Source organism: Nelusetta ayraudi, unplaced genomic scaffold, assembly GCF_046127955.1.
Source record: "Nelusetta ayraudi isolate G7.1 ecotype Tasmania unplaced genomic scaffold, CSIRO-AGI_Nayr_v1 ptg000070l, whole genome shotgun sequence".
NCBI lineage: Eukaryota > Metazoa > Chordata > Actinopteri > Tetraodontiformes > Monacanthidae > Nelusetta > Nelusetta ayraudi.
In genome coordinates, this window is record NW_027466120.1 from 3,221,499 (window position 1) to 3,239,712 (window position 18,214).

An 18,214-nucleotide genomic window follows, 5' to 3' on the forward strand; every position below is an offset into this window, starting at 1 on the left:
CCCACCCCTCACCCACACCTCCCTGAGTCAGACGCCCGCTGCGTGTGATGTAGCAGCCCTCTGATAAGCTTTATGGCTGACACATGCTTACGCCAGCGCTAACTCATGATCATAGGGTCTTAATAGCCCCTAGGGCAAATGCTAATGCTAGCTCTCCGCTGGAACTCAGAGGAGCCCGGCCTGCCGTCGTGCTGATACTGCTCTGGCCACTGTGAAAGCGCTTGATCTAACCAGAAAGGCCCCACTCGCACATGTTCAATGCATTTTTTTTTGCATAACATGAAGGAAGAATGGTCAGAATTTTTGTGCTTATCATTTTGATCAAGTAATAAGCATTAATTCATTAATTATCATTGCTTTAAAAGATGCTAAAAGCATTTTGAAACAAATGGCTTTAAGGTGCAATATTACCCATGCTTATTTTTTATATATATTTTCTCAACCTGGACTTGAGTGGAGCAGTCTAGCCCAATACAATAGTGATCTTCATAAAACAGCTGTTTACATTTTGCTGCACAGCATTCCTGGCTTTAGCCTCCCTCCAAAACGGATTGTTTGTTGTACTGTACACATGTTTGGAAGTGGAAAAAACAAAGAGGCTCGCTCAGAACTTGGAATGAACGCACAGTTTTGTCCCAAATCTGGAGGAGGTAACGAGATTCTCCATGACACCACAAAGGGCTCGTACTGTGTTGTGCCGCACAGTCAGTTGACGGGAGTTGATTGACAGTCTAGAGAAGCATGTTACTGCTAGAAAACATTGCTAAAGGTAGTTTTTCATAAAATGGGACCTTCACAGGCCAAATGTGCTGCACGAGCAGGGATCTATTTGCATGAAATGGAACAGGAACATACATATGCATGCCTTTTTAATTGTATACAGTTACTAAAATAGGTATCAGTTGTGTGTTTGTCTGCAACTAATATGGATTTAAATTTACATATAAGAGTGGCCATAATGTTGCTCGAGGGACTTGGCTGATGAGAGGAAAGTGATTGCAACGATGCAGAAGAAGCAGCAGCAGCAGCAGCAGCAGCAGCAGCAGCAGCAGCAGCAGCAGCAGCAGCAGCAGCAGCAGCAGCAGCAGCAGCAGCAGCCTGACTTCTGCAGGAACGCTACCTTCGGCTTTCCATTTTGGGATTGCTGCTATGATAAATATACATAGATTCAACAAATCCCCGATTCTTCCTCACCGGGCCTTTAAAATATTCAAGGCGAAGCTGAGAGTTCAAACTTAAGATCACTTAACATCCTCTGCTCGGTTAATTCACTCAGGAGAGCTGATACATTACACAGGCTGCAGTGCATTAGGTTAGACTTTTAATTTTTTAACTCAATCTCACTAATGACCCGGTGTAATGTAATCATCATTCTAAATATCACTATCACGGCAGCGATCATTACAGACGCGCTGGCTCTCGTTTCATGTTCACCAACGTCAATGATATGGATTAGTTCTCATGTGTCTGAGTGTGTGTGTCTGAGTGTGTGTGTGTGTGTGTGTGTGTGTGTGTGTGAAACAGCATCTCGCACAAAGGCGCGAGCGAGCGAGTGCCCTTTACTCTCGGCAACCCTCGCCTGTCCCACTGTAAATCTGGGCGCCTCGCAGCAAGGTTCTCCTCTCCCCCAATCCGTGACACCTCCACCCCGTCGTTTTTCTTCTCTTTCATTCCCGCCGTCCGCTCCAAAGCGCCGCCCCTTCGCTTTGCGTCAACTCACCGTCCTGGAGGTCAGCATGGGCGGGTTGTCGTTGATGTCCTTGACGGAGATGATGGCAGTGGCCGTGTTGGAGAGGCCAAAGTTCAGGTTGCCCTCCATGTCAGTCGCCTGCACGATGATGGTGTACTGTGGCACTTTCTGTAAAATGAAATAAATAAATCAATGAAAACCCAGAAAATAGTGCACAGTTATCTGCAAAGCCGTCTTTTCTTTCTCCAAAGCAACAGCCTCAGAATACTTGCCTGAAAGAGTAAGAAGTAAGAAGGAAAAAAAAATCTGTCACTCCCTTCAGCAGTTATCCACAGCCTTTTCTTTTTTTTTCATCTTTTATATGAATGACTCGAAACATCCTCGGCCGAACGCTTTCAGAATTTCACGGCATCTGAAGGCTGCACTGTGAAGCCTCCCCGAGGCAATGTCATCAAAGATACTTCTCTGGTGCCGCTGATGGACAGATGTGGAGTCACGGATCCAGCTGACAGGGATTAATGGACCTGCTAGTGCCGGGATGCGTGCCGTTTCATCGTTTAGGATGACAACAGTGTGACTTGGCTGGGGGCGGGGGGGGAGCTTCTTCCCATTAGCAATTTGCTGCTTTTGAGTTCCTTTCCCCTCCCTTTTGTTCGCCGGCATCTCCCGTCTCCTCCTCAATCCCAAGGTACAGTTAATGGGCTGCAGGAAGCGTCTAGCCCCCGGAGCTGACTGTCTGTATAATGTGCCTCGTCACTGAGATTCCCAATTACATTCCCGGGTCCCTCTCTCACCTGCTAATTACCGAGTAAATATCCCAATTAGGCCAGCGTGCCACATCAGGAGGATGAGACAGCTCCTCTCGGCTCCTCTCATCGTAATGCTAGACGAGATGCTGAACTCCAACCTTGTACTCACACTCTCATTAACACCCGTAAGCACACACAGGCACACACACATAAGCACACACACCTCCTGTTTCCCCTTATCTTGTTTAGAGGCAGCGCTTGCCTGACTGTCCCATCAGCCAGTCTATGGCGTGTACACACCACACTCTCACTAATTAGACAAGGGAGCAATTATGTGGAGTTCCTCTGAACCTCTCAGCACTGCAGCGGCAAAGGCGGCTTCCTCCGAAGGAACGTAGGTCCGCTACTGTCAACAAACTCTCCAAAAGTCCGGCGAAGAGCGGTTGGGAACCTTAAGGAGGAGAATCAGCGTGGGAGTTCGTAAAGCAAAAGGAGGAAGAGTTTCTCAAAAGCAGAGAACAGAGGAGAGGAAAGGAGACAGCAGGGGATGCAGCTGAGGCGCAAGGGAGGAGGGCTACCAAAAATAGACACCTCCGTTTCTTTTTTGTTCTATCTGACTCCTCCAACGCCAGCGTACGAGAGGGAACGGAGACGATGAGACTTTGAAAGTTTCAAAGGGCCAAAGTGCTGACTAAAAATGAACCAGGAAGGCGCCTGGTGCCCGTATGAAACCTCTCGTTATGCACAGTTTATTCTGCATGATGAGGAACTTTTAACCTGATGACAAGAGCATTTACATATGTGTGTATATGTGCAGACAGCTGTCTGTCAAGTATGTTTCAGGTTTTCTCAGCCAATAATCTCATTGATTTGGGAGTAGTATCACAGAGAAAAGACCAACTCAAATAGGTCAGTTAGTTTGTTAGCTTGGGCCAAAGGGTGACCCCAGGGTATCTGAACTCCTTCACCGATGCTGTTTCTGAACCCGATTGAGCTGGTCGTCTCCTGGTAGCCTTCATGAAGAATTTTCATGAGCTTTTCTCGTTTTTAGCCAAAGACTCGATGCTCCACGTAAAACACGATGCCCAAGTAATTGTGTATAATCTTGGTAAATTGTTAAAAAAAAAAATAAGCACAATAATATTGAACTCGGCACTGATCCCTGTGGGACCCCAGAACGACTACGAGGCAGGAAGATTTAATCCCATCAACAGTCACAAATTGTCACAGTCTGCTTTGAGAGATTACACTGACTCAACCTGAACCGTAAATCTGACACTCCTTAGAAAACTGGCCACGCAGATGCATTCATCTGCAACAAATATTTCGTCTTTTATAAAAACATGTACAACTGCCTCGGTTGAGGATTTGGTAGAAGAGAAGCATGACCGTGACTGAGATGTTTCAGCACCTTCACTGTGCATTTTTCCTGAACATTTGAATAGAAACTGTTTCCTGCACCTGTCTCAGCTCCAGGTTTGAACATCGCTGTGCTTCACATTCCTGCTGGGACAGAATCTTTAAAACAATCTCCAGTCTCCCTTGAACTGACTGATCGAACCCAATGCAATTATTGCCATATTTGGCACCATTCCATCCAATGAAGCACTCTCCTCCCTTGACGCAACCAGCTTTTTGATATCCATCTTGACAGGTGCGTAATACTGCTCAAGAGGAAATCTCCAGCATCCCCCTCACATACATTATGGATGAGAGATGTCCTCGGCTTTGTTAAAGTGGAAAGAATCAGATGCATAATAGCGGCTCCCTCAATACATTTTGTAAGGTGTAGGAACGTTTCCTTTAAAAAGCATGAACAAAGGCTGAATTCACAGGAGATTCCTGCCATTATAAACGAACACGACTGAACATCACATCACCTGACATTTTCATTATATTTAGATTATTTATATCCTTTTATTCATTAGTTTTCTAAAATTTTCCCTTTATTTGGTGTAATGTTCCAAGTATTTTTTTTTTTTTTTTAGTGTTGACCTTTTGGGTTTTTGTATTATGTCCAACTTGTTTAATTTACCATTCTGATCTGCTTTGTTTATTGTATTACCCAAATATAATTGTATAGCCTGAACTGTGACTGATTTGTGTGGTTGATTTGAAAAGTGCCAATGAAAAGAGTATAAAACAACCAAAACAAAACAACAAAATGAGACAAAAAAACATAACAAAATAACAAAAAAGAAACACGGCAATGACTGCGGGCGTCGCAGTGTTGGCAGTTTTATTACAACTGGATGGCACATTTTCATATTAAAACAAGAACAAATGGTGACGCTGAAGGCGTTTCTCTGGGCAAAGATGTTTTCGCACAGCTCCCAGTTGGCTCTGGCAAGACTTAGTGAAACCATGAGGCGCGTTTGAGTTCGCCGCCAAACAGCGACGTGTGTCATCGGAAAGCCTCGAGCTGTTCTCACCTGGCTCGTTTTTTTTTTTTTTTTTTTTTTTTTTAATGAATGGGCCTTCCATTCCTCAACATTTTCTGTTGGCCCTTCACCAAATGGACACTTGGTATAAATTTGTTCCACCTGATATCCCCGAGTTCCTCAGCTGCAGGTAACATGTCCCTGCAATACTGGTTGATTCTGTCACAACCATTTATGCTTCAGGGGCTTTCTTTGAATTAACTTGTTGAAATGACCATCGCCTTTTTCTGAAATTCACCTTCATAATCTAAACCTGCTGACCTTGTCACAAGTGAAGAATTGCAAAGTTATGGCCATTTTTAAAAATCCTTCAATATACAAGCAAATGTCTTCCGCTGCTCTCTTCAGGGGCAAATGAATCCACGTTTAGTTTGACCCTCTGACACAAATCATTTATCCAGCCTTGGGGAGCAGAACAGAGTGGAGACACCTGCATATTCTTCAATATGATTATTGTAAAAGCACTATAGCCAAAGGTAACCAAATGTTTAGAAACTGGACAGTGTGTGTGTGTGTGTGTGTGTGTTCCTGTTGATATTTGGGGTCTAGTCCTTCAGTAAGTGCAACCGGGTGCATCAACACTACGCACGGGAGATGAGAAGCGCAGACTCTTAACTTTGTTGCTTCTGTCCCTGGCACCTGTCACGTCTCCGCATCGCCACCGTCAATTTCCCTCTCGCTTCCTCCACTCTCATTTTATTACCCCCACCAGCCCAGTCCTGATGTTGTTCCGAGGCTCCCCTCAGTTTCCGTTTATTTACCCCTGAACTGCCTGTGTCTGTCTATCGAGTGTAGATGTGATTATATGCGCTTTTGTTTGTCTGACAGGTGTCAAGGGCATTTTATCTTAGATACCTCCACACTGTCGTTACGGCACGAGAGAAAAAAAAAAAAAAATGGCCAGAAAAAAACCTGAGCACGTACACACACACACACACACTGAGAAACAACACAATGTGAGCAGCCCACTGCAGCGTGATGTGTTGTTAATAGGTCTGTCAGCGGTGACAGTTTGGGAGGACGAACTGTCTCAGCGATTTCTGGGAGGAGTTGTCGCCGCCGCACCCTTGTTTTGAGAATAAACACATTTGGATCTTGTCTAAACTTTTATGGCTCCATAAACAAGGTGACCGCAGCAGAAGGCTATTTACTGTAAAGTATACTGGGCAAAAAAAAAAAGAGGTAAGAAAAGATTTAAAAGGTGTATTTGACTGTATCATCATCAAGAAGAAATGCTGTGGCGAGGCAGTGGAGCAGCTTTATCCACCCAGGCGTGGATCAAGAAAGGAGGCAACAGATGAGACAAATCTGTGCGTCTCGCCCAACTGACCTCCCGATCGAGACCCGGCGCCACGGTCACGATGTCTCCCGTCTCGCTGTTGATGGTGAACATGTTGGGGATGGGGCTGTGCGGCGTCTGAGACAGGATTCGGTAGCGCACCATTCCGTTGGCCGTCGTGTTGTCGTCGGCGTCGAAGGCCGAGACGTGCATCACGTAGGTTCCTGAAGGAGGGAAAAGCAACACTTGTGACATTTGTAACCTTGAGTAAACAATCTGTTTTGATCTTGGCAGCTTGTGTATTAGCACACAACAAATAACACTTAGACTGTTTTATTGCAAAACAATAAGGGGATCAAATCTATCTCAGCAAAATGGCTGGTAGTGTGCAGTTTAACTGACTTGAAACTATTTTCTTTACATTGACTCATTGTGGTGCAAAATATTACATGCAACTGTGTGTTTCAGGCCATGTGGCCTCCTTTTCAGGCCCCTCATCCTCCCTAGTTTAGGGAGGCGAGCTGCGAAAATCACCTGATGTTTTTTTTCTAATGTGCACATAAAAATGGATCATAAAATTTAACATACTTAAGATTAAACAGACAATAAAATTTAACATACTTAAGATTAAACAGACAATAAATTTAATTACTCACTGCCGACTCATGAAGGTGTGACAGACCTTGCTACAGGTACAAGCGCAGACAAACTATCAAACATCTATGAAACATCTTCCTCATGGCAGCGTCGTTCATGTTATACTTTAAGTTACCGGGCAGCAGCTGTAAAACTTTGTGTCACTTCCGACGTCATTCAAATTTCTACAACATCCTTGAGACTGAACTCAGTCGGCGCCATTTGCAATGGAACCGGGTCGCACAGTAAAGCAGGGCCATATAATCAGACGCTCCTCGCCGCATGAACGCACCACTTGTCCGACGCGCCTGCCGAAACTCTGTGGGATCGGCGCCTGTCACCAGATCTCACCATCGCTCTCTCCCTGGCGCGCTCCGCTTCTGCAGAGCCCCGTTCTAATTGCCGGCGATAGTGATATCATGGCAGTGACAGGCCCTGTCGGAGGATAATTGTAACCGCAGCTCCCATTTCAAACTTCATTACATTTCAAAGCAACATTTGTCAATGACTCGGCCAGAGGGAGCGCTCTGAAGGCCTCTCCGCGAGACAGGGGGGGCGGGGGTGGGGGCGGGGGGCAGGAAAGGGGAAGAAAAAGGATGGGAAAACCCGGCAGGAACAGAGCGAGGGAGGAGAAACAGAGTGGAGCCACACTCAGATTGATTCCGAGCGGAGCGGCCATCAGTCCTCCGCCCATCACTTCTTTCTTTTTTTCCCCTCCCAGAGATGGAGGAATGCGGAGAGGGAGATGAAGAATCACAATGTGTCACACATCGACGGGGGTAATTTCATTAAGCTGCGCTCTTCAGGGGTTTAATGTGGACCCTTTTGTACAGGCGTCCTAAGCTGCGCCTGACAGGATTAGGTCCCCATAATGACTCTTTAATTTGCAAACTAATTCAAGTCTGTAATTGGCCTTGCATTGAAACCGCTGGAGCTCTAAATTCTAAAAAGTCTCTCTCCCCCCCGCTCTCCTTTTTTATGAACATTGCTCAGCCGAATGTCACGCATCGCCGCAAAAAGGCTCGACTGCTGCGCGGGGGAAGGCCGGCTAAAAGGCAAGACGAAAAAAAAAGAAAGAAAAGATAAAAAAAAAAAAGCAGGGAGTAAGAACAGGAAGAGGAAGGGGCACCTGGACTCCCATTTAGATGGCCTCTGGTGCGATGAACTCCGGCTCATCGGGTTTCCCGTTCACACGCGTGAACACAGAGAGCTCATCTGTGTGACTCCCTCAGCTCTGAGGTCAGCCAAGAAAAAAAAAAAAAAAAGACCCGGTGCTGCTGGAGCATGGTATATTTAATCCCAAATCTCCTTCTCCAGCCTGAGCCCCCCTCCCCCACCCCCCTTTGGTTTCTGGCCACTGCTGAATGAAACGGCGCCGCGGGAAGAGCCAATCTGTGTCTGTCAAGACGAATTGAAAGCTCGCCGTTGCATCACCGGCAAACTCGCGACACAAAGGAGCCCCAATCTCGCCTGAAATACGAGTCGCATTTTTCCTCCACCTCATCCACAACCTCCAGACCCTCAGCGGACGCGGTTCCTTTCCCCTCCTCCTCCTCCTCCTCCTGCTTCTGAAACCTTCTCCCCTCCGCCGCCTTGCTGGCTGTTCATTTCCACATTCTCACACCTGGTTTGGAGCCCTCGTCCACGGAGCCGTTGTAGACCTGGTTCCTGAACTCGGGCCTGTTGTCGTTCATGTCGATGACGAAGATGTACAGGTCGATGGGGTTCTCCACCTGGTTGCCGTTCATGTCCACGGCGTGGGCTCGCAGCTGCAACACAGAGTTCACCAGAGTATAGTAATTGTAATACCTGCAGCGAATAGAGTCATCAACGATGAGATTGTGTCGAGGACTTTTATCAATTTTACAGATAGTTTCGTCTTTGACATATTTGATGAGAGGAAAAAAAAATCCTACAGTCCTATTCTACAAATAACGTTTCTTTTTTTTTTTTTGACGCTGAGGGGGGTAAAATCTGATTTGCTTGACTGGCAAACTGCCAAAGGCCAAACACAACAAAACAAATCTGCCAAATGTGCTCACAGAAGTTTTTGACAAACAACTAATTGTGCATTTGCAGGTTTTTTAAATGACGTTATTTACGGCTTTTAATAAAAAATACGAAAATAAATAAATAAAAATAAATACTAACTGAACATCTAATAATAAGTCGACACACCAGTTGTGACAATCATAATCAAATCAAACTAGCGGAGAAAGAAATATGTTTATAAAAGAACACTGAGCACCTTGGTGTATATATTCAAGTTTTTCACACTGTTTTTGACTGGAATTTTTACACACAACCATCTCTGGGGGTTTCAGAGAATACCAAAAGAGGGAAGAAAAAAGGAAAGAAAAGAGGAAAATGTCTTGTTGTTGTCAGGGGTCAGAGGTCAGAATGGGCCAGACTGGTTAAAGACCCAAGAAAGTAACAAATAACCAGTGGTTGCACAAGGCAGATAGAATGGTGTCTATGAACACACAACTCCGACCTTGAAGCATTGTTTGTGTGTGTGTGTGTGTGTGTGTGCGTGTGTGCGTGCGTGCGTGCATGTATTACACACATAAAATGGTTTCCTAGTGCAGTTTTGATGGCCGGCCGCAGTCAACCCCGAGCATCCAGAGATATAAAAGCAACCTGTGCGTCATTAACACCACTGTGTTCTCTGTCAATGGTGTGAAATTCAGTCGTGTGTTAATGTGTCACTTCCATTAACTTCAGCCACTGATCCTCCCCCACACCGGCTCCTTTCTTTCACAGTCGTTGCCCAAAATGCAAAATCAGTCCCCGCATGCCCTCCATAATCGCTGCGTTTTTTTTTAAAAAGAGTCTCGACTTTTGCAGGGGGACAAAACAAGGTGAGAACGAACACAAAAAAAACAACAAGCAGCCAAACAGAGGTTTGTTTTTCTTATTTGTCAAGGTGACTACTTCTGCAGCAACTTCAAGAGCGAAAAGAATACATTCGCAGCGTTCACTAAACTTGGGGTTCAACCCTGCTCATGAATACCACCGGATAATAATCAGTTCGGTTGAATTAAACATTACAAAAACTTATTTTTATGCTCACTGAACAGTCGCCAGAGCCATCATGCATTTAACTCACACTTTTTGTTTTGTCCTGTTTTTTTTTTTTTGGGTTCATCTCAACAGAGACACAAAACCAGGATGAACATTTCATTAGGAAGCTCTGCCTGTGTCTGTGTCTTCAGGATCAGTGTGTTTGATATTTGGCCAGCTGCTGTGCTGATACCTTTTCCCTCCCCTCTGATTCGGAGACACAGCCAGCCCATCCGAAATTCAGCTCAGCTGTCTTGAGATCACTGGAATCACCGACGAGGATTTCTCACAAAGTTTGGGCATGCTGCACAATAGTATTCAGTCTACCTTCTCTCTCATGGAGAGGGAGGAGGGAAATACAACAAATACAGAGGGAATAGGAAAGCCAGTGAATATCAAATTGAAAAAAAAGAAAAAAGATCTGAATAAACACTCCTGGATTCATACGTGGGGACCAAAAGGTCTGAATAAACACTCCTGGATTCATATGTGGGGACCAAACCGACAGACTGTGGTGGCATTTTACAATGTTTTCGTCAGTTCTCTCTGGTTGTTTTCTTTGACTTCTCCTGACTTGGGAATGTTTATATCCCTCGACATGACTTATTCACCGACATTCCTGCCAGCCGTAAGCATTGCGGATGTTCACCTTAGATCAGACCAAATAAAATAATAACAAAGAAAACTATCAAAAACAAAACAAAACCAAACCAAAAGAAAAAAATCAAACACCAAGGCCAGCTATCTAGATAGCTAGCTAAACGGATATGCCACCGTTTATGTTTGTCTCAGTAAATATGTATTCCGATGAAATGTTAGCAACTGTTTCCCATCAAATTATTTTCCACCTCCATGAGAAGAGTTCTTTATTGCGACATTTAGGTTTTGCGCAATTCTAGGGGTAATGGAAACGCAGCTATTGAGGGCTCTAGGCTGAACGTCGAGAGGAGCTATGAAACTTTCAATGGAAAATTTAGCTTTAGCTGTCTAAGGTCCCCCCCCAACGCCACGTATGGAGAATTATGGGAATGCTGTTTTCCCATCTGTGCAGGCCTGACGGGTGAAAATGCTACCTTGTCACAGCGACGGCATAAGAACCACATACGTTTGAAAAAAAAAAGAAAAAAAAAAAAGCCTCTGGGCTTGTTGTGGCAGGAAATCAAATAAGTAGGTTCCTCTATCAGGTGCTTCTCTTCGGAGACATGAAGATCCTCTTCAGCGCCAGCCGTCCTCCCCCTCTCCACCTTCTCCCACCCGGCGCCACCGCCAAAATTGTGTCCTCGGGTCTCTCCGAGGTTAATTTGACTTTACCGTTTTCCGCTCAATTGTCTGATCTGCCCTGCACCCAATATCCTTGTGCTGCCATCATATATCACATCTGGCTGCTGCTGTAAACTAGGAGCCAGGACCCTTATCTGTGCTCACCCCCGGTCCCTGTGTCCCGCATGCTGCCCACACCCTGATTCAATAATGAGAGGAGTCAGAGATTACCGCAATGTTTAAGCAAGGCAAAAAAATGTAATTCTGGCTTTGCGTTTAAGTTATTATCTTGAAAGGCAGGAGGAGGACAAAAAAAAAAAGGAACAAATGGAAGCAGCCAGCGTCGCGATGAAGATAACAGAGGACCCTGAAGCTCCGAGGGTTTGTTTTTTTCTTCCTCCCCCTCATAAGAATGAGTCTGGTTCGCTTGTTTTGAATTTTGTGCACCTCGTTCTTTGCAAACAAAAAGCAACTTGGCCATAACTTTGTTCTGTCCTTGCTCGAGCTGCGGGAAACAAAGGAAAGAACAGAAAGTCCGAAAGTTATTGTCTCCTGTTGCTTTATCCGCGGTTGTTGATAAAAAAAAATCTTGCCTGTCAATGTAGCTTGATTGCCTTCCTGCAGCTCGGTGTGTATCGAGCGTGCGAGGCTTGAAGTCACGCAGTAACAGCTTTCTTCATTTGCCTGCACGTACGCTATCAGTCTATCTCAGCTTCCCCCCCCCACGTTTACTCCCTGAACTGTTCTGAGCCCTTAGCAAGCAACTGCCTTTCTTAACGAATCGCCCCATTGATCGGAGTTTGTGCCTGCTGTAGGTCTGTTTAGGTTCACGTGAAGTGAAGGTCAGACTTGTTTGTTGTCGGGATTTTCACACGAGCACGTTGACGGAGGAAGTTCCACAGGCGGAGAGAACCAGCAGCGGGAACACCGAGGTGCTGCCCACTGCGTCGAAGCTCCGGGGTTCTTCATTTTATCAAAGCGAGAAAGAAAAAAAAAAAACAAAAAACAAAAACACGGCCGAGGCAACAAGACAAAGCGCTGCTTTCGTTAAAAAGATCTACAGCGCCTTGGCAAGCGTGCACTGCGAGCAATATGATGATGCTTTTGCGTGCCGATCCACTGCTGCTCATTTTGCCTGGTGCCTTTCCAACCCAACAGGTCCGTAGCTTACAGAAGGGTGTTGGGGGGGGGGTGTGAGAGCAACGGAAGAACAGGAATTACAAGTGTTTGGAAACGAGAAAGGGAAACACAAACCAATGAGGGAGAAAATTGAAGAATATTCATCCGTATATCGTTGCTGTTTTCATTTATTAACGAATTAAGCAAATGTTTAAAGTCAATTCAATTACCTGAGATGATGCTCTACAAGGTAAAGCTGCAGCTTTGCTCTGTTTATCTGTGACGGGACTTTGTGGAAGTGCTCAGTTTGTTGGCAATGCATAACGCATATATATAGTCTTAAAAATTATTGATATCTAACTTAAGTTAATCGACAAAAATAACTCGCCACGGTGTTCTGAATTCCCGCGTCTTGCAGTTATAAAGTCATATAACTTTTTATTATCCCAATCCGCCTTTTCATGCCTTGGCAAGCGGAATTGGTCTTGTCATTATGGATTAAAACCTTGTCGGCCTGATTTTGCCGACACCTGTCCCGACTCCTCAGTCGCTTGGCATTTGCTTCCCTTGGCAGATGTGCTATGCGCTGTACAATCATTTGTTGTTGACATTAAAAACAGAGCGAGGGATGTCTTTGCTTCAATATTTTGATTGGTCGTGAATGACGAACGTAGATCACGGAACTCTAACGGTGCACAGTGTGAACCAAACAAGGGAGTAGGAAGTGATGATTTGGCGCAATACTTAACAAAGGTAAAGATTATACAAATGACTTTTCCACAATAGAGGTGAAACTCAACATTAGTTTTGTTAATATAGTTATTAAGATTCTGTGCAGGTCCAAATTGCTTCGTCTCAATAAGCAGCTGTTTAATCTTGTTTTGAACACATCCAGCTTGGTTTGCTTTACATTCACTCATAACAAAAGTATACGAAAGAAAGCAGCAGCTACTTTCTTTTCTTGCATTTGACACTAATCCAAGGTTTATTTTTTTCAGCAATTTTTCTTCTAAACTTTTTTTTCCCCCTCAGAAGCAGCACTTTTTGTCGCGTGCCCTGGCTTTTGGCACGGCGGCAGCGTTTCCTCTGCCAGAAACACACAGGAACAAAGTGAGTGCGAGTCCTGGCTGAGAGCTTAATGAATCATTATCACATTCTCCGACCGACGCTTCACTGCATCGACTCAGGCTTTGAACGCAGAGATGCCGCGCCTTTGTAATTCCAAAACGTGAAAATTGGAGGTTCTGTTTTTCATTACGGTTCTATTAAAAGGTTATTGTTGCTTTACGGAGGGATAAAAAAAAAAAAAAGAAGAGAGAACAGAGAATCAAAGTGCACGAATGCAAAGACGCTCAGCGGAAGAGACTGGAAGTAATTGCAGTGAGTGCGCACGTTTGATGTTTCAGCGCAGTTCTGCCACATTCAATTTGTTGAACACATTAAATTAAGTGAAGATGATGATCACTTTGTTGTGTGGCGCAAACATTTGATACTGAAGGATTTGAAGATTACTGTCTGACAATGTAATTTTAAGTCAGGCGAGCACACAATTCACTACACATAACAAAAAAAATGTTTTTGTTTAACATAATCATAAAACATAGATCTTTTTAAATTCTACTTGCATTTTACTGTCCTGTGCGAAACCTCCGCCTGCGGTAGGACCTGACTAATTGACCCAGACACCTTTCTACTGGTGTTGCACGGTGATGGAAACGTCAAAGGGGTTAATCGGTCGTACGATTCCGGTCAGAGGCAGAGACTCACATGGTAGGAGGAGCGATGCTCCCGATCCAGAGGCTTGGTAACGAACATCTTCCCGAGCACGGGGTCGATATTGAACACCTCGTTGGGCGGCTGATCAGCGCCGACGCCCGTGATGCTGTAGCGGATCGAGATGTCTTGATCCTGGTCCGAGCGGATCTGAATAAGAACAAACGAAAGAGCGGCGATCGATCACTTCATCAGTCAATGCACCGGTCAAGTGTGTCTTTATTTTTTCAAACTTTCTCTCCCCGGGGGGGAAGGAACCAACCCAAACACATTTACCGTGGCTAAACTCCACTTAAAGGTCCTGTTTTATATTCAGCAACCGCATTTATGATACACAGCCCCCAGAGTTTAATCATTTTGTCCTTTACGCAATCCCAGAAACCTGATAGATGCCTAAAGAATGCACACCAGCAAACACACGCAGACATATATACAAACAAATACACACACATACACATACAAATAAATATATTAGATTCTTGCATTATTTCCAGCCACCGCGTATTGGAGGATTCCATTAGGTGCCGCCTGCGGGCCGAGCTGTGCCGCCGCGTTTGGGCAAAATTAGACCGCTTCAAAAGAGACATTTAATTGAATATTTCGGAGGCGGAGAAATCAAATCAACATGCATTTACCGCTGACGGTGACAGTCAGGTGGTGATTTATTAAGAATCGCTGGAGCCAGGCTGGGATTACAGGCAGGTCGGGAGCAAAGGAGGGGGTGGCGGGGGCGGGGTAGACAATTTGATTGCAAAGTGAAAAATATTTGGCTGTAATTGTTGTGTAATTACAGGGCAGGGACTGGGATGGATGTTCCTGGGCTGGAAAAGAAAATAACATCCTCCGAAATGGACGCGCACACCCAAGGAAATTTTATATATATATATATATATATTAAATAATAAGCAGAGGAGACGGGGGAGCAGCATCTTCTACTGCATGCTGGTTGTGCTTTCCTTGCCAGAAGGACAGCTAATAGGTGCATTAAGTGCACTGCTAGGCCTGTGATTTGGACCCAAGTGCTGTGTAATTGGGAATCATTTGGAGGAGTTTCAATTTAGTGCCCAAATAGAGTCCACACCTGGAAACATTCCATCTCTGCCCATTAGCTACATGACAACCAGTGGACATCCGCCGCCCACCCACCCACCCCACCTCCAAACCCCCTGGGGATCAACCTGACTCAATCACACACTCACTCCAGTAGGTGGACAGACACACACACACACACACACACACACACACTGGCCCATATTCTTCTAATCAATGACAATTTCAGTGTGTGAGTGCACCGCAGGAGCACCGCCGTCCAAAGTTTCCCAGTCCATCTTTCACCACTTGAGGATCCAATTTAGCCGCGTTTTTTTTTTTTCTTCTTCTTCTTCATCTTTTTTTGACACGCACCGAGAGCTCTGCTACGCCAACAAAACAGCTGGCGCGGCTAACAAGGACGGATGAGGGCTGGGCATCGCGGACTGAGACAGGCGTCAACTCCCCCCTCCAGTCAGAACTGCTCATCGACCACGCATCACCACACGCTCGGCATGATCCGCACATTCTGTATGTTCTGTACATTAAAATAGCATAGTATAGTCCGTTCGGTATGCATCAGTATGCACACTATGACCATCATCATAGTTTGTACGTCAATCCATATGTATATAAATCTTATATCCTTAAGACTCTAATGTCCATAAGACTATAATCTATAATCTACAATCATTTATATTTTCTCTGTGTGTATGTGTATTTATACGATGTGTGTAATGTCATTCGCACTTGCTGCTTTTGCACGTCCAGTCAGATGCCGAATTGCATTGTGTTGCGCTGTACTTGTACATGTGTCATGACGACAAAGTTGAATCAAATCTAATGTAATCCAATCTAATACATTTCCATCCAGGTGTGGCGACGGTGGTCAGTGTGGGTGGGGGGTTTCTGAGGAGCTGTCACAACATCTCTGACGCTATTTGTGCGTGTCTGTGTCTCTCTGTGCGTCTTCTTTAGGGAATACAGAGGTGTCGGTGGTGGTGGTGGTTGAGAGGATGGAGGGGAGGGTTGGGGTAGTGGGGGTGGAGGGTTGGGGGGGGACCTTGACGTCAGAATTGCTTGGCACGCATCTCGGGGAATTACCGCTGACAGCCATGATAATTAAGCAGCCACGGGGCATCGATTGCCACCACTTCAAAGAAGCCCCTCCATCCCCCCCTTTAAACCGCAAAACATCCAGCTGGCAACCGGGCTGAACTCTCGCCGCCGCTGCCGCCGTTTACCCTCCTCCTCTGCCGCTGGAGGGGAGAAAAAAAACCCAAAAAAGGCAGAGCGAAAGAGAGAGAGAGAGCGAGAGAGAGACAGAAAGAGAGCGAGAGAGCGAGGGAGTGACTCGGGCCACCTCTCCCGTCGTATTAGCGACGACCAGCCATTATTATTATTACACAACCACACCATGTGGCCCCGAGCACTCAGCCTGACGCTGACTCCTCCCCTCTCCTACGTGGCGCTTCACCCACTCCACCCCGCTCTCGTCTCTATACCTTTCTCTCCGCCGTGGCTCCGGGAGGGGGGGCAGAACGACATGCATAAAAAAAATGAAATTACCCCAATCCGTCGGCCTCTGCAGCGCTGCATAAATCCTCGCTAGTTATTGAGCGATAACTCTCTGTAATTCCATTTGGGTATCATCACCCCGCCCTGCCTTTACTTTCTGCTTGGTGGCGGCAGGCGGTGGTGTTGGTGTTTGGTGGGTGGGTAGGGGGGGGGCGGGATTCAGCAATAATTTCAACAGTCATTCCAGCCAATTAGCCCCCCAACCGCCACCACCACCGCCACCAGCCCACCTCCCTCCATCCTTCATGTAAATGCCTGCAACCAGTGAGCGACAGACGAGCTCTCCGCCCGAGTGGAGTTCATTTAAGGGAGCTCCACTTCTGCCTCGCCAGGTCTCACGCACAGATAATGGCGATGTCACACGTGGCCGGGTGCGCGTTGAAGGATCCCGCAATTAATGTCGAGGAAATTGATCTGAAGGGGCTTTTGTGGCACGTCGCTGGTACAGGATATGGTGACGATATCCCCGCTGTCTCTTTAGCATTTTTAGAATTATGGCATTGTGCTTTCAAAATGAATGATAATATAAAAAAAAAAAAGAGCTCAGCATGAGATGAGCACGGGAAGCACTTGTTACTGCAGCGGCTCTTTCTCATTCCCCCCTGATGAAAAGGGAAAATCTCCTCTGCGATCCGGCGCCTCACGCGAGTAAATACATCTCGCTCGGCTACTAACAAAGCCATTTATTAGAATAATCAGCAATCTTTTTTTATTTTCCTTTTTGCTCTCCTGTTTCACCCATTTCTTGCGATTTCCCCTCTCATTTGCCTCGATAGTAAATGCGCCCCTGGGAGAGGGTGAAAGTGGACAAGAAGCACTCAGCCGGCAGAGATTGATAGAGAGGGGCTGCGAGTGAGCGAGAGAGGAAGAAATAGAGGAAAGACTGTATCATCCGCCATCAGAAACCAGACACTGTCTAAATGACCTATTTGTCGACGGATCAAAGCAATTCCCTTCATTACTGACAACTTGTCTGCTTCTTAAGGAGATCTTATCAGCGAGCTTTGCTCCCTTCTGCCAGGCAAAACTGAATCAAATGAGAAATTATCATGCTACCGGCTCTTTGGGGAAAACAGAGACGGGGAGATGAAGGGAGGGGGATGAATAACACAGAGGCGCCGCTCCACCACTGTTACTGGGGTGCAGGGGAATTAGCTCCCGCTTGAAAATTGATGTTAACTTACTCCATCTTGAGAGAGGGAGAGAGAGAGAGAAAAAAATAGTTAACTACAACCCTGCTGATCTGTACGAGTCGCTGCACTGCAGTCGTAGGCTAAAATGATGATGTCGTACAGTGTGGAACATGGCGCTTTGGGAACCTTGAAAAGCGCTATACAAATTCAAGCCATTAATATTATTATTATTATTATTATTATTATTATAATTATTATTATAAAGCCACACACAATAGTTAAGTTTCCATATAATTAACAAAAAAAGATGCAAGTGTTATGATTCAAGTAGGTGGTTTCATGCAAATGAACAAGGCAACTATTGGAGAGAGGACTGGAGGAGCTACTGTTAGCTAGGCTAAGCTAAGCTGTAAACTCTGTTCCTGTGGTTGGGATATTAATCTAATGGATGCAGCTGTGCAGCT

At 45.5% G+C, this 18,214-nt stretch overlaps 1 protein-coding gene across 2 annotated transcripts in view; it reads right to left on the bottom strand.

Annotated features, from left to right (window-relative positions):
* LOC142898770 (cadherin-4-like) overlaps positions 1 to 18,214 on the bottom strand; it is a 226,339-nt gene that overhangs the window by 27,640 nt on the left and 180,485 nt on the right. For both annotated transcript variants that reach the window (XM_076041968.1, XM_076041967.1), the window contains 4 exons: positions 14,005 to 14,160; positions 8,420 to 8,564; positions 6,211 to 6,383; positions 1,721 to 1,858 (listed from right to left, as the gene is read on the bottom strand). In XM_076041968.1, coding sequence (XP_075898083.1) covers positions 1,721 to 1,858; positions 6,211 to 6,383; positions 8,420 to 8,564; positions 14,005 to 14,160 — 612 coding nt within the window. The remainder of the gene's footprint in view (positions 1 to 1,720; positions 1,859 to 6,210; positions 6,384 to 8,419; positions 8,565 to 14,004; positions 14,161 to 18,214) is intronic.